Here is a 24,425-nt window from a genome sequence, read left to right on the forward strand (position 1 = left end):
CACTTAGCATGATGATTTCAGGGCTCATCTGTGTTGTAGCATGAATCAGTACTCCATTCCTTTTTATGGGTGAATAATATTTCACTGTAGGGACCTAACACATTTTGTTTATCTGTTCACTAGTTAATGGATATTGGTTTATTTTCCAATGTACCTGCACCATTTTGCATTCCAGAAAATGCGTCAACACTTTTTGATTGTCTTTTAAATTATAGTGAGTGTGAAGTGGCATCTCATTGCGGTTTTAATTTGCATTTCTCTAGTGACTAATGACATCTACCAGGATTCCCTAGAGGAGATCCAGTTCTCATCAAACATGGGGGAGGTTACAAGATATTCACGTGGTCTGATCCACTTAGAGAACATTCTCATGTTTCTTGCATCTCAAACATTTTAAACTCTCTCTCATTACCATGTCCCTTTCAGCAATGCTTTTTCATTGTTCTGCCCAAAGTGAAGGAGCTAGTTGTGCGTCTCTGTTTCTTTTTTTTTGTTGTTATTCTTTTTTTAAAAAAATATTATAATAAGTATTACAAAGGGTATTACATGTGTGTCCTTCCCCCACCCCCCGCCCTTGACAATCCCCTGCCCTCCCTTACCCCCCCAGTGTCTTATGTCCATTAGTTATGCTTATATGCATGCATACAAGTCCTTCGGTTGATCTCTTACTCCCCTCCCTTCTGCCCCCCAACCCTCTCTGGCCTTCCCAAAGCAGTTTGACAATCAGTTTGAGGCAGCTCTGCCTCTGTATCTATTACTGTTCAAAAGTTTGTAATGGTCTTTATTATCCATGAATGAGTGAGATCATGTGGTATTTTTCCTTCATTGACTGGCTTATTTCACTTAGCATAATGCTCTCCAGTTCCATCCATGCTGTTGCAAATGGTAAGAGTTCCTTCTTTTTTACAGCAGCATAGTATTCCATCGTGTAGATGTACCACAGTTTTCTAATCCATTCATCTACTGATGGGCACTTAGGCTGTTTCCAGATCTTAGCTATGGTGAATTGTGCTGCTATGAACATATGGGTGCAAATATTCTTTCTGATTGGTGTTTCGCGTCTCTGTTTCTTAATCAGGGCATATACCATTAATTATTTTCTTGAAGCCCTTGTATAAGTACAGCCCATCACTGGCTTTTCAGATCATATTTTCCTTTAGTGCCTTCTTTGCCTGTGACTATTCAATGGATTTTGTAAAACTATATTAGCAGAGTGTTATTTACACTCAGATTAAGCTTCTGGAGCAATTTAGAGTGAGAGTCTTAGCAACTAGAATTTCTCCTACGATGTGCCTTGTTCACCAGAACAGAATGAGCAAGGGGACTTTGAGATCTCTGCCTCAAAGGTACATGTTAAGGAGGGTCATGCCTCAGAGTCAGCTCTTTCCCATTTACTGTGCTCAGACATGGAACATATATGATGTATAATGCATGTTTTATTTGCACCCTAGCCACTCCATTTCTGGCATGGTGTACGTCTCTTATTTTTTTCTTTCTAATTCGGTTTATTCTGGGCATCTGGTTTATTCACTCATCCCTCTTGAACTCCTTCCTGGCTGATGACTTTTCACCCTGTATCTGTTTTAGCTTCTTCCCGCCTTCACTGTCTTAAGAGTTCTTCCTCCATTATCCCCTCTGCTATGGAGCAGTGCCTGGCATCTCTCACCTGCACTGTGGGTCTGACACTCTCTTATGCCAAAGCCTATCCTATATAATAAAAGGGTAATATGCAAATTGACCCTAACGGCAGAAAGACCGGTCACTATGATGCACACTGACTACCAGGGGGCAGACGCTCAATGCAGGAGCTGCCCCCTGGTGGTCAGTGCACTCCCACAGGGGGAGCTCTGCTCAGCCACAAGCTGAGCTGATGGCTGTGATCGCAGTGGCAGCGGTGGCGGGAGCCTCTCCCACCTCCTCGACAACGCTAAGGATGTCCGACTGCGGCTTAGGCTGCCATCAGACATCCCCCGAGGGCTCCCGGGCTGCCAGAGGGATGTCTGACTGCCAGCTTAGGCCCGATCCCCTCAGGGAGTGCACTGACAACCAGAGGGCAGTTTCTGCATTGAGCATCTGCCCCATGATGGTCAGTGTGCATCATAGTGACCGGTTGGTGGTGGCAGGTGGACATCCCCCAAGTGCGCAAATTTTTGTGCACCAGGCCTCTAGTATAGCTATATTATGGAAGGTTTTCAGTGAGTTTGGATGCACTTTTACAATTATAACTGGCAGCTGCTGATAATTAACCTTTTCATTCTGCAGGGATAACAGGGATGAAAGTGTCTATGCTGCTTGTTTCACATTAGATCAAGTTTGGTCATGCTTGTAGATTCAGCATAGCCTGAATAGTGCTAAACCAATACACCTTTCCTCTGAGTAGATTAATCTTATTACTTCTTTTAACTGGTTTTGGTAGAAGTAGGGGAACTTTTAGGGGAGGAGGATGAGCAGAACTTGCTTCAGGAAATTTTGAAATTTTTTGTGTCCTTGTTCCTCTCGTTTACTACCCACTCTGTTTCTGTCCCCCATTTCTCCCTGGGAATTTACCTATTGATAAAAACATTAGAAATGTCACTGTGGTAAAGTATTTACATATCTTTGATGAGACTCTTGAGCTCTTGCCATGTGCTAGACCCCTTGCCAGAGTCAGTGAGGCTTAGTCTATAGCTTCAAGGAATTTACTGTCTAATGGGCAAAAGAGTCAAGTAAATGTATATTTGCAAAGTTAAGAGGATTAATGCTATTTTAGAACAGAGTAGAGGCTACTAACTCAGCAGTGGTGGTTGAGATTGGAATGAGGTTGCAGTCAGGAGACTTGGCAGTGGATATGATGGTAGCACAACCCCTTTTCTGACAGTATTAACAGTGGGAAACTGCCTTCTTATCATAGAGGTCACAGACTTCCAGCAGGAAGGCCATTCTCTACCCAGCACTTTCTTTGGCAGGGCAGGGCCCAAAAGTGTGTAGCTTTTCTTTTCCTGATCTTTTTCCTTCATGCGCATGGTTCTTCGGCATCTGGACAAGTGCTTCTTTATCTTCAGCTTTTCAATCATGCCTTTCAACATGTTAAACTAGGAGATGCCCCTCCTTCTTTCTTTTTTTTTGTTTCTTCTATCAGCCAACATTCTCCCATTATGGATGTCAGTAATATACAAAGGAGAAATGGGACCTGCCCCAGAGGAGCTTATTAGAGGGGGAAATAGCCATTTAAAAAATACTGTCAGGTGTTGTGATACACGTGTGTAGACTAGGATAAGAAACCTACAGCCTGTGATCATTTCTTTTGTATAAAGGTCCTTCAAATCAGCAGTCGCCAACCTTTCAGACCTTGTGGACCACCAGTGGTCCGTGGACCACCAGTTGGCGACCGCTGCTTCAAATAACTATTATTTAGATACTAGTGGCCTGGTGCCCGAAGTGCACGGGTGGGGTCCTGCCGGCCTACCCGATCGGAGTACGGGGGGCGATTGAGGGTGGGGCTGTCCGGGGGGAGGGGCCATGGGCAGTTGGCTGGCTGGCCCTGCCCCCTGGCTGAACTCCCAGTCAAGGGGACAATTTGCATATTAGCCTTTTATTATATAGGATTCTTTGATATCTAGAAATGAAAAAAATTGAGCACAAAATCAAATTTTATATTTACTGTTTGGCAGACTACTATTACTTAGGTAAAATTTATGTGTAAGTATTACTTATAAAGTGTATTTGAAAACATATTTCCAGCAGTAGTATCCTTCAAATTGACAAGATTGTGAGATAGTTTTCTAGAAGCAGATTGTGAGTTTCAGAATGAGGAAAAGACAGAAAATCTAACAAGAAATCCATAATTATTCAAGAAATTTAATTCCAAGTTCAGTTGACTAACCAGAAAATTCTACCAAACATTTAAAGAAAGCATAACACCAATCTTACAGAAACTCTTCCAGGGAGTAGAAAGAGAACACTTTCTGATTTTATTTTCTGAGGCTATTATAACCTTTGTAACAAAACTTGACAAAGACATTACAAAAATATAAAATAACAGCTCACCTCATTCAAGGACACAGATATAAAAATCCTAAACAAAATATTGGCAAACCAAATCCAACAACACATAAGACATGTTTTGATATCAGAGAGGGACAAACATTAATGATGAGAGAGAATGATTGATTGTCTGCCTCCTGCAATACCCGGAGGATAGAGCCCGCAACCCAGGCCTGTGTCCTGACCTGGAATTGAACCCATGACTTCCTGGTTCATTGGTTGACACTCACCCATTGACCCACACTGGCCAGGCAAGACATTTTTTTTTTTTAATTAGAAATGTAAAGTTGGTTTAACACCCAAAACCAATCATTGTAATTCACACATTAACAGAAAAAATCATATAATTAGCTCATAGATTTAAAAAAAAAAGTAAAATTAAACATCCATTTATGTTAAACTTTAAACAAAATAGAAATAAAAGAGAACTCCCTTAATTTGCTAAAGAGGTTACAAAAAAAACCTACTGTAAAAATACTTAAATGTGAAATGTTGAAAGTTTTCCTGTTTTGAAATAAGATAGAAATGCCTGCTCTCACTGTATCTGTTTAGCACTGTACCAGAGATCCTAGCCAATACAGTAAATCAAGACCAAAAAAGAAAAAGAATAAAAGGAAAATGTGTTGGAAAGAAAGATACTGAACAGTCATTATTTTCTGCCAACAGGATTGTATGTATAGAAAATTCAAAAGAATACAGGTAAACTATTAGAATTAATAATCTATAATAATAAAAGCATAATATGCTAATTAGACTGGACAGCCGAACGACCTTCCGGGCGTCCTTCCAGACAAAGCTGCTGCGGCGGGGGCCGAGGCAGCAGTGGTTAGGGGCAATCAGGCAGGCAGGCCAGCAGTTAGAGGCGATCAGGCAGGCAGACAGTGGTTAGGGCGATCAGGCAGGCAGGCAGAGTGGTTAGGGGCAATCAGGCAGGCAGGCAGAGGTAGTTAGGGGCAATCAGGCAGGCAGGCAAGCAGTTAGGGGCATCAGGCAGGCAGGCAGAGGTAGTTAGGGGCAATCAGGCAGGCAGGCAAGCAGTTAGGGGCATCAGGCAGGCAGGTGAGTAGTTAGGGGTGATCAGGCAGGCAGGCAGAGTGGTTAGGGGCGATCAGGCAGGCAGGCAGGCTAGCGGTTAGGAGCCAGTGGTCCCAGATTGCAAGAGGGATGTCCAACTGCCGGTTTAGGCCCGATCCCTGCAGGATCCCTGCAGGATCGGTCCTAAACCGGCAGTTGGACATAACCTGAGGGGTCCTGGATTGCAAGAGGGTGCAGGCCGGGCTGAGGGACCCACCCCCTGCCCCCCTGCCCCTGCACGAATTTCGTGCACCGGGCTTCTAGTTATATAGAAAACCTAGATAAAGCTAAGAAAAATGTGCAAGACCGCTACAAAAAATTGTGAAGCATTATGGAAAAAAATTAGTGACTCAGACAATATAAGGATGCATCTTGCTCATAGATAGAAGATTCAATATTGTAAAGAGATCAGCAGCCCTTATATCATCTCTAGATCCAGTGCAGCCCAATCAAAATATCAGGTGTTATTGACACATATTAGAATGGTAGGACACCAGAGTAGACAACCCCAGTAACCAGACATATTTAAAAGAACTTCAGTATTTTCCTGTTTGGTAAGCATTGTTTTAGTATGCAGGTTTCCTCCATTATCTTAAAGTAGAGTATTCCTGTGAAACCTTTCATAAGCTGAAGTGGCATAAAGTGCACATCTTGCTAACAAATGTGCAAAATAAATCAAGATAAAGCACAGATACTCAGATACAGTTTAGAGCAATGGCAGCTTGCTGCTGAGATGCTGAGTGTAGCTGCCCATGACAGAGCTTGGTGGTGCCACTCTTTCTGCACAGCAAAACAAATGCTCATCCCCTATTTTTGCTAAATCCTCTTCAGACTCCTTTTGGCTAGCAAAAACAGGCACTAATGTAGTTCTTCCATAAAAGTGAAGTGATACAAAGCAGGCTTTTGAAATGTGGGGGATACCTGTATTTTTATTTTAGATGTGAGGGGACATAAATGACTTGGGTACCTCAGGAAGAAGTTTTTAGTAGTCATTCATATTTTTCATATGTGTTGTGAAAACCAATTTTAAAGGGCAGTCTTGGAGTCAAAATTCTCAAGAAGTTCTTCTTGCAAGCAACTATTCCTACAAGTGCTGTGCTGTCCCCTAGCTACATGTGACTATTTAACTGATCTGGTCATCACGTTAGTTGCACTAGCCCCATTTCAAGTGCTCAGTAGCCATATGTAGCTGTGGCCACCTTTTGGATGGTGCAGATGTCAGACATTTCCATCACTGCAGAAAGTATTATTGGTCACCTCTAACAAGACTTCCCTTTTTTTAAAAATCAGACACCAAATAAAGTTATAGGTGGACTGGAGTTGAACAAATGCTCTGGTATAATTGGCCCACCTTAAACTTATCTTTGGGTATTTATTAGCAGGGCACCAGATTTTTTGGTTAAGAAAATCAATTAGAGAAGAAATTGCAGTACGAATTTCAAACTATTCAACCTTGAGGGGAGGGAACATTGTTTACATCTAGGCAGACTCCTTGGGTTAAGCTTTAAGAGCCCAGGTAGCTAAGATCTTAACCATTTGAGAAGGGTTCTCAAGGAATTTGCCTCACAAAGGGGGATTCAGATAAACTGAACTGTTAGGAACCCTGGAGGACTGTAGTAGATTTTTGCTGCTGAGATTCAGCACTTGAGGAATCTGACTCTTATGATTGGACAACTCTCAAATGATAATTTCCCTCCCCTTTCCCAGTATTTTTCCTCCTTTTTCCCTCTCAACACATAGCCCATATCCCAGTATACAGGAAAAACTGTTTCAGGGTGGTATTGTGTAAGGAAGCTTGTGTATCTGAGATTCTGGTGGAAGTTCTGTAATGTCAGGTCAATCCACAGCAGCAGAGGAGGAGTTATGAGGAATTCAAATGTTAAAAATGGATTGCATTGGGTGTAAACGTGTGGCTGGGATTTATGACTCTTTACCGTGAAATGGAAAATAAAAATGTAAAAAATTGGGTGTAATCATCTCCAAATTGGCTGCTTTGTTAGATTGGCAGAGTTCTTTGAGGGAAGAATCAACTCTGTAACTGGGTTATATAATGGTGGTTGGGGCTGGGGGAGGGGTTATGTTCATAGGGGCCCTTATCTCATTCTGGCTTTTCTTTGTCCAAGAATTGTAAAAACCTTTGATGTTATTGCTGGAGTTTTGAGTCAGCAGTTGTTAAGCACCTGCTGTTGTGTTTCAGGCTGTATGTAGGTTTGGACCTTGGGGTGGTTACAGAGTCAAAACAGAGTCCCAGTGCTGAGCCTGATCTGGGAAACAGATATATACAGATAATTACCATATTCATACATAGAGGTTCAGAGGGTCCTCCAACATCATTTTAGTCTGATTCCCTAATCTTCTACTAGAGGCAGCTTGAGACCAAACTGGGAAGGAGACTTGTTTAATGCCAAAAGAACTAAGAACCCGTTTTTTGTTTGTTTTGTGTGCCCCCCTCCCCCATTAGACCACTGTAAAATATGATCACTATCCTTGAAGACATCATCTAATTCCTATCTGCTTAAAGCCCACTTCTTCCATAATGGTCCCTTGACTGCCATCCTTTTCTCGATACCACTTAACTATCTTTTCCTTGTATTTATTGTGCTTTTTATGGAAGGTCTTACTTCCTCTTTTAGATCTTGAACATGATCAGGTCACCAAGCCGGCTTCAGCCTTCTTACCTCTCATTTCCCATTCTCAGCAAGGTCTGAATAACTGTCACTTTTTAATTAAGCCTTACAGTCAGGTAAGTTGGGTTCGAAAATGCTTGCTCCTTTGTGAGACACCTTCCTCTACATCAATAAAAATTCCTCAGGCCACATGAATATGTATTACGAATTTGAGTGAGCTCAGTCACTGTTTGACTACTGAGTTTTGGAGGTGGGAGGCAGGGACCAACAGCAACAATTTAGGGAGTGTGGGAATGGACAGAGCGAGGGAGGTGGGCTAGATGGGGCCGCGGGGGCGGGGCTGCGCAGGAGCCCGGTTGCGCAGGGGCGTGGTGCGCGGTCTGTTGCCGGAACTAGTCTGAGTCGCCCGCAGCCCCGCCCCTTCCCCCTCGGGGTGGAAACAAAGGGGGCTCGTGCTGAGCTGAGGGGGAAAGAGGCGGAGCGTCTGTTGGTCGGTTTTGCGAGCTCCCTGGCCCGCTAGGTTTGTTCCCAAGAGGGGGCGGGGCTGGGGTGATCAAGAACCCAGAAGGGGGGAGGTCCGCGTGCTGGGCGTCACGCGGCCTAGTGCGAGGGGCGTCGCCTGCGCGCGCAGCGGAGAGGAGTGCGCCGGCGCTCGGGAAGCTGGTCTTGGAGCCCTGCGGTGGGGTGCAGCGGGCGGGGCAGCAGCCCGGCAGTTAGGGCGCGGGGGTGGGGAGCATGGAGCCCCCGAGGCGTTAGCTGACTGTCAGCTCCGGGTGTGCAGCTGTCGTTTCCTGGCGCGCCCCATCCGTGTGATGGTACCGAGAGGAAGGAAGCGCCGTGACAGCGCCTTGGTCGGAGCCCGGGTTCCGGGGGTGAGGAGGCCCGGGGACAAGGGAGCTGGCGAGCTGGCCACTGGCTGGGCGAGAGGTCACAATAGGAGGCGGCGGGCCCGCTGGGGGCCACGGGAGCAACCCCGCAGGGCGGAGCCTTCCCTTGCAGGTACTGGGAGGCGCGGCCGTTGGTTCCCGCGCGAGGGCGGGACGGCCCTCAGGCCGTTGGGAGGCTTCGGGCTGCGGCCAGGCGGAGGTGTAGTTGTCCGGTGTTCGCAGGGGCGCGGCCGGGCCGCGCTTTGTCTCCCAGGCGGTGGCGAGGAGTGGGGCCCAGCCAGCAGGAGCTCCAGCCAGCTGCCCCTGGCAGATGGCCTCGCTCTCTGGCTACCTTCCTGTTTGCCAAGGCGCAGGTGAAATGATGTCACCCAGGAGAACGTGGAACCAGTCGGAAGGGACCTTTCTCGCGTCCTTCTGCCACAGCGGGTTTCTGGACAGGCTGTATTTTGTTCTCAGGGGATGAAAGTTCTTCTTTTCAGGGCTGAAGAATGAGAGAGGTTGGTTTTGAACCGGGAGTTTTCAGATGATTCAGGGCTAAAAAATAAAGTTTACATTGTCGTGTGTAAGACTTGAAAGGGACCTCGCTTTTTCTTTGTGCTGCAAAAGTGATGTATGCCTATACTCAGAAGTTAGGCATGCTAATTCTTTCATCATAAATAGAAACATGAATACTTAACATGTAACGATTGCTAAAATCATATGAATGGCATTTTTTTCTTAAGGAGGCGCACTTAATGTACGAAAATGTAAGTATATGTCTTTTTAGAGCCTATTTGGCCTTGATTGCAGTATGGTTAACACATCACAAAATTCCTTTAAATAGCAAGCAGCCCTGGTAACTAGGCTTAAATTTTTTTTAATCCATTCACACAGTTTTTATGAAAACAATAAGGATCTAGGGACAGTTGGAATCAAGGTAAAATGGTTCCTGTTTTTGGAGAATACGGTCAAATAGAAATTGGATTTATATAGAAGTGACAACGCAAGAACAAATATAGGTATCAGATCAGTGGCAGTGAAGCTGGGACGTACTGCAATCAAAAGATGAAATTAATAACTGGATTTTCCCTTTTCTCCAGTTTTTGCTGGCTTAATATCTCACTAGCATAATATCTTTCATTTTTTGAAAAACCTATTAAACCTTCAGTCTATGGTAGGGCTTTGATTTTAAGTTGATTTTTATCATTTTCTGTAATGCCTATTTCCAAGAGAATTTGTGGCTTTTTAGAATCTATAGTTGAATCAGTTTTGCCAACAGACTAGCCATGTGAGCCTCGGGTCTTCATCTGTAAAATATGAGAGTTTATTTTAAATGATTTTTGTGGTTTATCTACCTTTGATATCTTTTGTGATTCTAGAGAAGGTAGTTTGTGATTGTATATTTGTGAAGTTTATATACCCGTTTGTTTTTAAAGCTAAATTAAGTTTGCAAGTGTTAATCTGAATAAAAATTGGGAATTTACTAGAGTAGCCTGATTTTTGATGAAAGGTGGACAGAGCATGTTAGATATAACTAAGTCTGATAGCATCATAATGTAGAGTGTAGTTCTATTGTCTCTCTGCCAACAGCTTTGGGTCAGACTTTTAGTTACATTTTATTTGTGCTCACTTTTTACTTTTTTCCAAGGCCATAGGTGGGAAGCATGGCTAAAAAATCCTTAGGTAAAAATCTCCAAAATGATTGATCAGCATGGAAAGATTATTGATCAAGATTATCTTTGTCTTCTATTTCCAGTCTATTCTATCTATTTCTCTCTGTGCTGCCCCAGTTTTGGTTAGGCCACCACCATTATGTAATTCATTTTGCTGGGAAGATAGTTCTTGATTAGTCCTATGATTGTTCTGTAATGTCTAGGTCTACTTACTGGTTTTCTGGTTGTTTTCCTATTGCCTCTGTTCATTTTCACTTCTGTGCTACTTCGGTTAATTCATGGCTTGCTTTATTTGAGAGTGTACAGATTGTAAATACACATTTGAACCCAACAGGTCTAGTTCATTCAGCAAATGTTAAGTTCCTATATCTGATATTGTTTATCTGGAGGAGATAAAGCAAACATACAATAGATGAGCGAGAAATTTGAGCAAATAGATGAAGAGGGGCCATGTATACAGTCACACACACACACACACACACACACACAGATATCTTTTCATGCTCCTTTTTTTTTTAAGGATTTAAACACTTTACCTTCTCCCTCTATTTGAATACTTTCCTCTAACCCAGTGGTTCTCAACCTTCCTAATGCCGCGACCCTTTAATATAGTTCCTTATGTTATGGTGACCCCCAACCATAAAATTATTTTCGTTGCTACTTCATAACTGTAATTTTGCTACTGTTATGAATCGTAATGTAAATATCTGATATGCAGGATGTATTTAGGCGACCCCTGTGAAATGGTTGTTCGACCCCCAAAGGGGTCGCGACCCACAGGTTGAGAACCGCTGCTCTAACCCCTTTTGTTAGGGGGCCCAATTATCTTCATTTATAGTTTCTGTTGAATTGCTTCACTAGACTGAATATCTTTGAGGGCGAGGACTGTTTCTTTTTTCCCATTGTATTCACAGCATCTAACACATGGTAAATATGCAATAAATATTTGAATTAGTTATGATTTTTATTTAATAAGAATCATAAAGAGCATAGTCACACTTCATCTTTTCAAATACACACACAATTTTTGTATTTATTTGAACTACTTGTGGTCTGGACTTTTTCTAAATCCATGTAATTCTTAGAGCTAAATCTTGAAGAGTTAGCAATCTACTAAGAAGTTACCAGTTCCAAGTAAAATTATTTTAGACACATTTCCTTGAGGGGAGAATAATCCTTGTACAGGCAAATCTGGATTTGTGGGAGGGAAGGAAAGAAACAATTTATTAAAAGAATGTGTAACTCTTAATTTTTTCCTAATCTTTATGTCCACTTTCTCAATACATGTAATATGCCTGCTTTCCCCCCCTAATAATTTATGGGACTGTGGAGTGGGAGAAAGGGTAGAGTGGAACCTTCCCACTACTTTCACCAATCCTGGCTCTGCTCTGCTTCCAGAAATACATGGACCCTTAACTCAAGAATGGGAATAGTAGTTTGTTTTTAAAAAGGATTGCCCCAGTGCTTGACAGCAATGATTCCCTCCCACCACCCACCCTGTAGGTAGTACCAGTCCTTAAATGATTTAATGATTGCATAATAATCCACCAAGCATGGGTACCATACTCTTATTTAGCAAATAACTTACTTGTTAAACATTTAGGTTACTTCTAGTTCCCTTTTAAATTATTGATATTAATGTGCTGTGATGAACATGTTTTACATATGGTTTTTCCCATGTTTTGGAGTATAACCTGAGAATTTATCAGAGGAAAATTACTGATTCAGACTTTTGAATTGTTAATAAAATCTACCTGATAACTTTCCAGGTGATTAACATTTGCCACCCTGGAAACAGTGAGACTATTTGGATAATTTGAATTTGACCTCTGCATTTTTAGATACGCAGACCTGGCTGGACCTTACAGAGTAAGTAAGTGAGGGACTTGGAGTCAACACTAAAAAAGACTCTTCATCTTTTGTTTTGTTTTTCCCTTCTTCTATTAGGCTATGATTTGAATGCTGCTGACCAGTTGCAAGTAACAGTGAATAATTTTTTTTCCCTCTAGAGATAAATGTGGCTATTTTGGAGAAGGCTGTTAGGGCTTTGAGCACTTTATTATGTAGAAAGCACATTACTTAATACACCTGCACATCCTGTGTCTCACCTTTATCAGAAAAATGTAAATGAATGAAGAAGCAAGCTGTATTCACAAGCTATTTTGGAGGAAACAAGTTCTGGCACAATATCTGGACCTAACTTCTATGTGTTTTTTTAGTACGATAACTGATGATAATTATCACACCCTCTAAGACAAAGGTTAAATTCTTGATTATATTATGGTTACCAATCAGGGAAAGGCCACATTAAACGAAAGATAAACAGAAGATGTCTTAAAATAGTAATGTGTTGGTACTCAAAAGGTTAAATTATTTTAAATAACTTTTCGTTTTGTGAAGCATTGCTTTTCTCAGTTATGCTGGGTGGATTAGCCATACAATTATCTATATATATAAAAGCCTAATATGCAAATTGTCCCCTCAGGAGTTCGACCAAGAGTTTAACTGCTCACTATGATGTGCGCTGACCACCAGGGGGTGGCGTGGAGCAAAAGGAGGCCCCAGTCAGTAGCTGGAAGGCCCTGATCGGCCCTGATCGCCGGCCAGGTCTAGGGACTCTACTCGTGCATGAATTTTATGCACCAGATCTCTAATATTTAAATAAACATTAAATATGAGAAGTGTGTGAGTTGCAGGTTTAATCCCATCTCAGGGATGTTCTCTTGGCATGAATCTTTAAATATAAGTTGCATTCTGGGGAAGGTTAAAGTTACCATGTCTTTGTAATGTTCAACACTTGCATGTTAGAGAAAAATAGAATTGTATCAATTTTCAGATATAGTATAACCTCAGTAATTTTTACTGAGGGAGAATTAGAGCAGTAATGGAAATTTATGTCAGAAACAATGTAGAAGGAAACAAATATATTTAAAAACACTTAATTATAACCCTAGCTGGTTTGGCTCAGTGGCTAGAACATCAGTCTGCAGACTACTGAAAGGTCCTGGGTTCCATTTCAGTCAAGGGCATGGACCTCAGTTGCAGGCTCAATCCCGGCCCAGGTGGGGCACATGCAGGAGGCAACCAATGGATGTCTCTCTCAACATAGTTGTTTTTCTTTCTCTCTCTGTCTCTTCCTCTCCCTTCCACTCTCTAAAAATCAGTGGGAAAAGTATCCTCGGGTGAGTATTAATCCCAAAAAAACTAAAACAATATAGCTTTAAACAGGCCTTGGGGAATAATTGTTAGTTACTAAACCAACTATATTATAAAGAACAGTGTTACTTTTAAAATTCTTAAACCATAGGGTGGTTTTGTGGGCTCAGTATGAACCTTAGAGGAGATAGGCTTGCCTTTAAATTTTAGCTCTTAGTATTTATGTGTGGCTTTAAGCAAATCAACTAATCCTGACTGGCAGTGTGTAAAAGATCAGAGAGTCCAGTTTATTTGAAGTTAGCTATTACAAGATTAAGATTTTTAATACTGCTTATTGCTTTAAGATGTCTTATTTATATCTTTTATAATCAAATTAATATAGCTAAAATTCCAGAGAAGAAACTTTCCTTTGAATGTGGTACAACAATTGACATATATAGTGTTAATTTTCTATTGTGTAATAAATTACCACAAATTTAGTAGCTTAAAACACAAATCTGTTATTTTACAGTTTGCCTGGATCAGGAGTCCTTGTATAGGTTAGCTGTGGGGCTCTCTGTTTAAGGTCTTACCCGAGGGGAGCTGTGATTTCATCAGAGACTTGATGTCCTTTTCCATGCTTACTGGTTGTTGGCATAACACGGTTCTTGTGATTTTTCTTGCTAGCTGCCAGGTGACCCCTCTCAGCTCCTGACCCATCAGGTCTCTCCCTCGTGGCCCTCTTAATGTGCGTTCTCACAACATAGCATCTTATTCTATGGGTTTGACAGCAGAATCTCTTCAGGAAGGGATCTATTCCTCTTTGAGGGCTTTCTTTGATTAAGTCAGGCCTACCCAGGATAATCTACCCTTTGTGATTGATTAAATCAAACCAACCGACTTGGAATTTTAATTATATCTGAAAATCCCTTCATCTCTGTGAAGGAGTTTGTATAATTTAGGTCATGTGATTTAACCTACTCATGGGAATAAAATTCACTGTATTTACAGTCCTACCCATACACCAGGGAGGGAGGGATCATACTATGTGCACTAGAGGTGGGAGTCTTGGAGGCCATCTTAAAATTCTAATGGCTCCCCAACACACACACATGATTGTGCCTGATTTTATCTTATTCAGTGGGGGTATCTGGTTTTTTTTCAAACGCATCTATAATTTTTGTCCCAGATCTGTATTAACTATAGGAATTGAATATAGCTTTTCTCCACTGTATTGTTTGTCCTCCCTTTTTATAGACAAATAGAGCTTCTGACCAAAAGATATTGCGGGTAGGAGAGGACTATGCTTCAAAATTATTAACTGTGGCCCTAGTGGCCAGGGTTTGCCAGTTTCAGTTTTCAAAGGAACAAGAATTAAGGAAAGGAAACCTGATTCTCTGATTTTGTTTTCGCAGCCAGCTACTTGGAGGAGCAGTTTGTGAGAGTGCTATTCATACAGACTACTTTAGGTATGATAGTTGAAGGCAGATGGCCTTATTAAAGTAACTCTTCAAAGATACTTTGTAGATTATAAGCTTAAGAAGATTGCCAAAAGAATGTGAAATTGACATAAAGGAACTGACTGTTTTGAGAAGAGGAGAGAATTGCCAAAAGTGGTAAAAAGAATGTCTTAGATTGAGGAGTCAGGAATTTGAAATATATTTTCTCCTATGAAATTTTTTCTTACTCTTACCTTCAAATAAACCAAGCTCCTACTTGCATTCTAATTTTTTCCTGTATTATGGCATTTTAAACATTATCCTGTAGTTGGCTACTTGCATCCTTTTTAAAAACAAACAAACTAGAATAAGCTTTTTGAGGGTGGGATTCGTGTTTTATCTTTCTTTCTAACATAACTCTTTGCTTACAGGAGGCAGCCAGTAACTGTTCCTTGATTCAGCAATTCGTACTTCATCGTAGTGGTAAAGGATATTAGCACATTCATGTTTGTAGTGCAGAGATAAGCTTTAAATTTATGTTTAAAACATTTTGTGTAGCAATATTAATAAATTCTAAAGTTACTGCCTGCAAGTGTTTCGCTTTTACTCCTAGGAAGATCTTTGGAAGTAATTTTCCTCCTAACCCAACAGGCATGGTTATCTATTTACCAGGCTGATAACAAACCAGAAACAAAAATTTATAAAAGAACCAAGTAAGTTGATTATATCGGGATTATTAATAGCTAGCAAGCCACTTCATGATCTGTTTCTGCCTTGCTCTATAGCTACTTCCTTATTGACCAGCTATACTGAACATTTCGTAGTTTCCTGACTGTCGCTTGCTAGTTATCCTTTCATAGCACCTGGTATCTATCATTATCAGAGAAAGATGATACTCTTTATATTGTACAGTGATTTGCTTTATTTTCATAGCATACACTTCTTGAAGGTAGTAAACCATGCCTCTTTTTGGTTTATTGCCTGTCACAGAATAGATACTCATGTAAGGGAATGAATGAGGCAGTGAAGAAGACTAAAAACACATGGTCTTCAGTGTACGGACAGGCGGGTCCACAGACCCTCACCCCAAGGGGGAAGTTCGCTCCGCTGCACAGTGGAACAGGTGATACTCATGATGTTCATGATTTAAAATGCTACAGATGAAGTATATTTACATATGAATCTGAGAGGATTAACCTGAAATCCAGTCGTGAATTTAAAACATGCAGTCATTTACTTTGGGGCTTATGATCTGGCCTTTTATTCCTTAGGAAAGTCGCTAGGTTTGTGTTGAATAGAGGTGAGATTACCATGGTCTTGTTTTTTATGCCTATGATCTCTATAGAAGTTTTGCCACAAATGTTCTGTAATTATTTGTCTTCTTTTGCACAGTCATTTGGAAGTTTAACTAAAAAATAAAATGAGAAAATATATTGATCTTAGTTCAGGTGGACACTTATCTTTGAGTACATAAGATATATAATTTTTTACCTCAGTTTTTCTTAGCATAAAGTCTTGTCTGTATCCTTTAGGATTTCAGAATTAATACCAACAGAAAAGATATCAGTAGAAATTATATGGGAAAAATAGGAAGGAATTTGTGTTCTTGAGCAGTGCTGTTTTGCCTTAAAAGTTTTTGTAAGAGAAATCCATTGCCAGAGGCAACCTTTGCTGACCTTAGCATTTGTTTTGATGTTTAAGGTTAATTTTTAATTTTTTTCCAGTCTCTGCTAAATCAGATTCCTAGAAAATCCAGACTATCCTTCATAGGCATGATTCTCCACATTGGTGCAGCTAGCCATGAACTATCCTTTTCTTCTCCCTCTTTTTCCCAGATATCTCCCGGGGCCAATTCAGCACCTCTACCTGGCCATCCTAACAAGGTGATTTGTGAAAGGGTGAGACTTCAGAGCCTGTTCCCTCTCCTCCCAAGTGATCAGAACACTACCGTTCAAGAGGATGCTCACTTCAAAGCTTTCTTCCAGGTTCTTATATATTTACCCTTTCCCTACGTAGGGCTGAAAATCACAGATAACATTCTAGGTTGTTTCTAGGAAGACTTGAAATAAAATTCTCAGTATCTTCCCTCTTCTTATTTTCTGTTCTGTGTGGGAATAAGTATTCTTCTTAGAGGACTTCTTTAATATAAAAATTTCAGCCTGCTTTTCTGAAGAATGTTTATCTTCTCTTGAGCTGCTGTTTATTTTTTGACCATTTATATTCTTGTTTTTTTATCTTTTGGTCTTAATCACTTGTCCTAATAGGCCAAATTCTGTAGGCTAGTAGAAAATAATATTACAGAATATGTGAAATTGTGTAAGCAAGGAAAAATGGAAGCATATAACATTTTTTAAAAAGCTGTCACTAATTTGCTTAGTGCTCAGAGTTATATACTAATGCATATTTTAGAGAGAAAACATTGTTAGTTGCCATCAGTGAGTTTTGATACCTGTGGGTAAAATGTGATTTAAAATTTCGTTACATATTAAATGAAAATGAGATGTGAATGGATTGAAATCATTGTTATTAACAAAATTACTAATGTATGCATATATATATATATATATATATATATACACACTCATTAACTACTAAACTTTTAATCCATTAATCCATAGGTACCACAAAGGAAACTCAGTTACAGAATTGCTTCTTGTTTGCTAAGGTTTTGTTAGCAAATGTGCCCATGTTACGTATTTGTACATGTGTATATAAACCTACTGAGGTGTAGTGAGAGTTGCTAATAAGGCTAGAAGTTTTACAAAAAGCCAGCTCATTTTCTTTTTGTGTGGAAGTGACAGGTTGCAGCTTGGGACTACGTAGTTTTGAAAGAGGAATGTGTGAAACATTAAATTGAAGATGTCGAATTTCTGAAGCTAGCTGTTTAGGTGATTCAGCATTCTTCTATCTGATATTCCTTGTTGGAATTTGTGCCAGGTTCTCTGCTTTGCATGTATTATCTCATTTTGTTTTTAACCCTCATAATAAACTAATCATGGATGGTTTTTCTAGATGAAGAAACAGGCTTGGAAAAGCACACCAATATGCCCAATTACATAGCTAGTTATAGGCAGAGCAGAGACTCAAATCCAACTTTTTCTGTTTCTTATCTACTATATTTGCCCACTTACTGCCCGTTACATATCAATAAGTATTTCTTTAAACACAATGCAGTACATGTTAAGAGATACCATTTTCTGTATTGAGCTGAATGGCATATTGAATGCCATTTTTGATATGGCATTAGACTGTAATACCTTGATATTTAGACCAATAAGGGAAAAGTGACTTAGTACCTTCGCTACTGCCACCAAAAAACAGTTATGTGATGTTTTCTATGTTCTTTATTCTTTGAGTCTTCAGGCTTTAACTCAACATTAACTTTAATTTAAACTCAGAGAAATGCCAACTGCAATAGATTTATACCCATGTTTTGAAAATAAAACAGGACTTAGAGCTGATTCTATTTGGGTGTTTCAAAAAGGTGAAAGATATTGTTACTTATAGTCCTAATTTAACTTACATCTTATTTTTCTCTAATTTGAGAACAAGGCCCTCAGTGTACTTTGTCACCAAAGGAGACTGGAGATTTTCTTTGCCCATTTATTGCCCTCCCACTGTTCTGCATGAAGCAAAGGAGTATGTCCTTCTCACATCTCCTTTGAGATACTGTCAGATACCTTCAACTAATTTATACCAAAATTAGGTGTGGTTTTTTAGTTCTGATTATTCTTCTCATCCTTATAAAACTTGGTTGCAACATTAAAAAGAGACCTTACTCAGCTATGTTCTGTCCTCAGAAAGTTTAATGTATTCATGTTTTCTTACTCATGGCTTTTCCCCCAAGTTCCTGCCCTCCCAACTCTTTCTACCTTTCCTTCTCTTTGGAATACTTCATTTTAAACAGGTTCACTTACCTCTTCTTCTTCTTTTTTTTTTTTTTTCCTTAAAGCACCTCTCTACTTTCTTATCTTAGCTAAAACTAGTATCTTTTCTAGGATATCATTTTCCCTGCAGCCTTCTCTAGGGAAAAAGAAATTACTGATTTTTCCCATTCTAAGCATGGTTTTGGGTATGTGGCTAATAATTGAAATGGTAACAGAGGAGAAGGAAAGTTGACAATTCTCCTGGATCCAGGTTTCCAACCCCAGTTTTTGAACAAAAAGCTCATCTTGGTTTTGATCTCTTTTTGTCATTCATCTTCACAGTTTATCAGTTTTGTCACTGTCCTTGTTAGCTTCTTTTTTACTTGCTTGCTTTATATTGTATTATGTCTAGTAAATACCTTTCCAATTTTGCATGCTTTTCTAATTTTTAAAATTATGAAATATTTCATATATGCAACTATAAAGTGTACGGTAAACACATGTATAATTTTTAAAAAAACACACACAACACCATCCAGCTTAGAACTCAACTGTTACCAATATTTTTGAAGTCTCCATGTGATCTTCCATGTTACATCTATCTGCTGCCTTGGATAAACCTCTGCTGAATTTTGTGTTAAGTATCCCTTTGCTTTTCTATATGGCCTTATCACATACAGTATCCCTCAATACTGTATACTATTTAGTTTCCAAATTTAATATAAATGGTATCATACTTTGTATATTTTTGTCATTTTGAGATTCACCTATATTGATGCATGTGGCTGTGTTGATGAATTAGTTTCCTTCTTTTAGTATTCCAGTTATTATATGACTGTACTATAGTTTATCCCCTCTCTTTTTGATGAACATTTGCGTAGTTTCCATTTTTTTACTATTATTACAAGCTATGCTGCCATGAATATGCTTGTATGTTTCCTGATGTACATTTAGTCGGTATATTAATTTTTCTGTAAAAGGGATAGCTTTGTATTTATTGCTCAGGTTTTCTTACCAAAGTGGCGCATTTCCTTCTCTATAAAAAATAAGCTGTATTTAAAATAAAAATCAAAGTGTCTCATAATTAAAAAAAAAATTTTAAATTGTGGTATAATTGATATACGGTAAAACTTACTCTTTTATTTTTTTAAAAATATATTTTATTGATTTTTTCACAGAGAGGAAGGGAGAGGGATAGAGAGTTAGATACATCGATGAGGGAGAAACATCTATCAGCTGCCTTCTGCACACTCCCCACTGGGTATGTGCCTGCAACCAAGGTACATGCCCTTGACCGGAATCAAACCTGGGACCCTTGAGTCTGCAAGCCGATGCTCTGTCCACTGAGCCAAACCAGTTAGGGCAAACTTACCCTTTTAGTGTAGAGGTCTGTGAATTATAACAAACTAGAGGCCCAGTGCACGAGCACTGGTGGGGGGGCGTGTTCTATGGGGATTGGCCCGCTAGCACCACTCATCCCAGTCAGCTGAGTGGCGCTCCCACTGTGGGAGTGCACTGACCATCAGGGGGCAGCTCCTGCGTTGAGCGTCTGCCCCCCTGGTGGTCAGTGCGCATTACAGCACTCTAGTCGTTCTGCCGTTGGGTCGCTGGGCATATATATATATATAAATAAATAAATAAAATAATAAAAGTGTAATATGCTAATTAGACCAGATGTCCTTCTGGACGACCTTCTGAACGAAGCTGGGGCTGCGAGGGATGCCCAGGTCCAGGTTGCCAGAGGGAAGCCAGCGCTGGTAGCCGGGGAAAGGAAGGCCTACTCTTGCACGAATTTCATGCATTGGGCCTCGTGTGTGTGTGTGTGTGTGTGTGTGTGTGTGTGATTGATATATATATGCATGCTTATGGATTGTGGAACCACCACAATCAAGGTGTGGAATAGTTTCATCAACCCCCAAAATTTCATTTCTTTGCTGTTAATCCCTTACAGTTTTACAAATTAGCAGTTTCTGTATTTCCATCCAATTTAACAATTGTGATTGAAGATAGTATGCTCTCATGAAATAATAAGGTACATTGTGGAAATTTTATGTCTGGCACAGTCCTTAATTTCAGAGATGTGTGTGTATGTGTATATTTTAATGACAGCTATGTAATAACTTTTTTGTAAAGTTACTAAAGTTAACCAAGTGATTGAAATTTTGACAATTTATACATATGAAGAAATAAAGAAATTATAGACTTAATAAAAATCCAGCCAAAATATTAGAAATTTTTTATTTTAGAACTTTACAGAGTTATCCTTAAATTCATAAGGAAGATTATTAAAGAACTAGTTTCACATTGGTGAAATTTTAACTGTTGTTAAATACAGTGGATATTTTTCAGCCCTGATTTTACATGACACCTCAGTTGAATTCTTGTAACTCTTATTCATCTGGCTTCCACCACCATATTGCATTCTCCTCTCACCAACTAATTACTTGGAGTTTTTCAAGGTTTAGTATGGGCCTCTGTTTTCACTGTATAAACTGTTTTGGGCGACTTTGTCCATGCCTGCAGCTTCATTAACCTACCATCTATATAATAAAAACCTAAATTTATATTTCTAGTCTATGAGTTTTAGCTGTCAGCAGAATAACTCCACGTTGTTATCTCAGAGGAATCTCTTGATTTCAGGTTATTCTTAATATTGTTTTTGTTTTCGTTGGTTTATGCTTGTGCTTTATTTTTTATTTTATTGGTCTGTGTTTACAGTTTAAAATTACAGTTACAGATTCATGGTGTATAAAATATAGTGCTTCAGTGGAACTACATATAGTTGAACCTTGAACAACATGTGGATTAGGGGTACCAACTCCAACACAGTCAAAAATTCTCCTGTAATTTTTGATACCTCAAAAACTTAAGTTGTCCCTCAGTGTATCCAAGGAATTGGTTCTAAAATCGCCACAGATAGCAAAATCCATAGGTGGTAACATCTCCTGTATAAAATGGCATAGATCAGTGCTCTTTGCATCTGTGGACTTCCAATCATATATCAAAAGCAGTACAGGTATTTGTTCTAAAAAAGCCTAGTATATGTGTACTCACATTTTTAAGCCTGTGTTGCTCAAGGGTCAAATGCTTTTTCATCCACAGCTGGGAATCTATGTGTGTGGGGGGCTTGATGAAGTTATACACAGTGGGTCAGCACCCCTATCCCCTGAGTTCAAGGGTCAGCTACATATATATGTGAGTGTATATATGTGTGTGTGTGTGTGTGTTTTAAATGTTTTTTTTCCCATAGCATTTAGCATTTAATAATCTCTGATTAGCTTTTTTGGAATCATGGAATGCATCCTATGTCTCCAGGGCTGTTTTCACTTCTTTGTTGTTAATCTGAGGATATTTTTTCCATTGATTTTTTTTTTTTTTTTTTTTTTTTTTGAAAGAGTGGAAGGGGGAAGGGAGGGGTAGAGTGAGAGCGACAGAGAGAGACACATCAGTGTGAGAGAGACATATTGATTGGTTGCCTCTGTGCACTCAACTGGGGCCAGGGATTGAACCTGCAACCCAGGTATGTGCCCTTGACTGGGAATTGAACATACGACCCTCTGGTGCTCGGGTCGGTGCTCTAACCATTTAGCATATAGGCCAAGGCTGTTTTCACTTTTAATGATGATTTGGTATTAATAGAGGTATAGCCCTAGCCAGTTTGGCTCAGTGGATAGAGCGTCGGCCTGTGGACTGAAGGGTCCTGGGTTCGATTCCAGTCAAGGGCACATGCCCTGGTTGCGGGCTCCATCCCCAATATGGGGTATGTAGGAGGCAGCCAATCAATGATTCTCTCTCATCATTCATGTTTCTCTCTCTCTCACCCTCTCCCTCTCTGAAATCAATAAAAATATATTTTAAAAAAGAAGAGATATAATCCTATACTCATTTTATCAGGTGTTAAATACTAAGTATAAAAACTAGTTAGCTAGTTTTCCTCTGTCCTTCCTCACGTTCTTCCTTCATCCCCCTCTTCCCCTCCCTTGATCCCTAAACCTGCACCTGAATTCTCTACTGTAATATCAATACAGTACTCTACCAGTATAGTATTTGTACCTGGTTTGAATCAACATCTTAGGGATTTAGGTTGTCAACATTTGGTACTTTCAAAAGTCAGCCACTGGCACAGAATCAACAGAGAGAGGCAGGAACTTCTGAGAATTCAAAACCAATGTTTCTGTCATGGTGAATTCATTCTTAGGGACTTTCCCTAAGAGAGTCCCTTATCTCTTAGTTTAGTGATTCTCAAAGTGTAGTCCCAGGCCATTAGTAGCAAATATTACCTGGGATCATGTTAGAAATGCAAATTATTGGGCCAATTCAAATTTTCTGAATCAGACTGGGGAGTGGGCCCAACAATCTGGCATTTTTTTGACCCATACAAAAGTTTAAGAACCACTGGCTTAGGTCAGCAATTTTCAATCTTTCTCGTGGCACATAAACTAATTACTCAAATTCTGTGGCACAAAATATATATATATTTGCCAAATATGACCAAAAAAAAGGAATAATTTTGATTCATTAACACCAGATAGCTATTGTGTTGGTTGTTGTTTTTTGTTGTTGTTGTTTTTTTAAGTTCTAGCAGGGGAGCTACTTATATACCCTTGGTCGAAGACTGGTCCTCTTCTCTCGGGGAAAGGTCATCCTCTTCAATGGAACATGCAGCTTCGGGAGGGACGCACATGGATTGGTGAAGGAGTAGGGGGAAACCCATGTAACCAGTGAATCAACCCTGGTGGTCAATGGGTGACAGATGTCACAGCCAGATTGTCCTCACATCTGGCTGCTGTCATTTTTTAATTTGACAATCTAAAGGAAAAGAGGTCAGGCATTGCACCTTTTAAAAATTCTAGTGCCACACTAGTTGAAAATTGCTGGCTTAGATAAGTTGTGAGTATCCCTTTAAATTCTGCTTTGCTTTTACTTCTGTCAAGCATCCTTTTGGTAGCCTAGTTCTGGACCAGTTGTATATTAATTTCTAAGTTTAGAGGTTCATAGATAACATGGGCACTGAAAAATTTAAACCCCAAACTTGGTGTGACAAGCTAACCTGTGGTTTAAATTCTTAGAGGAGTAATCCTTCTTCCAATTACCAATCCAAACTGAGTAGACATCTCTGTCGTTATGGACTCTCTATTACCAGTGAGCTGACTTTTTCTAGTCTTCTCTTTTGTTGAAAGTATTGGAAAGTTTGGCTGTGCAGGGGTCTTAATGATAAGACTTTGTCCTCTGTCCTCCCTGGGAACATCAAAAACCAAACCTGGTTGTCAGTTATCCTCTTTCTTTCTGGTCCTTAGTAATTTCCTCTTTTTTCCTTTTTTTTCCCCTGAGTTCAGCAGTGCATTTAAAAAGTATTTTTTGTTGTGTTAAGCCATTATTTCTAGATATTTATATTGGGATTTTCACAGTTAGTCCATGATTTTGTCACAGAAGTCTTTATATCATATCAAAGTTTACAATGTTGCTATTTTTTAAAATTTATATATTGATTGATTTTTAGAGAGAGAGAGAAAAAAAATCATCGATTTATTGTTTCACTTATTTATGCATTCATTGTTGATTCTGTATGTGCCCTAACCGGGCATTGAACCCACAACCTTGGTGTAATGCGACAACATTCTAACCAACTCAGCTAGCAGGTTAGGGCTGTTCTATTCTCTAACTATAATAGTGATATTTCTTGCCTTGTCCTCAGTTAATTATAATAATTGAAAACCATTAG

The 24,425-nt window shown here is 39.8% G+C and overlaps 1 protein-coding gene across 9 annotated transcripts in view; it reads left to right on the forward strand.

Moving 5' to 3' along the window:
* The window catches only part of RNF38 (ring finger protein 38), a 115,154-nt gene that overhangs the window by 41,034 nt on the left and 49,695 nt on the right, over nt 1–24,425 (forward strand). For 2 of the 9 annotated variants that reach the window (XM_070431187.1, XM_070431188.1), the window contains exons 1-2: nt 8,284–8,596; nt 16,673–16,822. The exons of 1 other annotated variant lie outside the window; for it this stretch is intronic. In XM_070431187.1, the coding sequence (XP_070287288.1) occupies nt 8,537–8,596; nt 16,673–16,822 (210 nt within the window). In that variant the 5' untranslated portion in view covers nt 8,284–8,536. 6 more of the 9 variants (XM_070431191.1, XM_070431186.1, XM_070431192.1 and 3 more) reach the window with 5 other exon arrangements.

This window comes from Myotis yumanensis, unplaced genomic scaffold (assembly GCF_028538775.1).
Source record: "Myotis yumanensis isolate MYYU_CA2020_CCGP unplaced genomic scaffold, mMyoYum1.0.hap1 SCAF_12, whole genome shotgun sequence".
Classification (NCBI taxonomy): Eukaryota; Metazoa; Chordata; class Mammalia; order Chiroptera; family Vespertilionidae; genus Myotis; species Myotis yumanensis.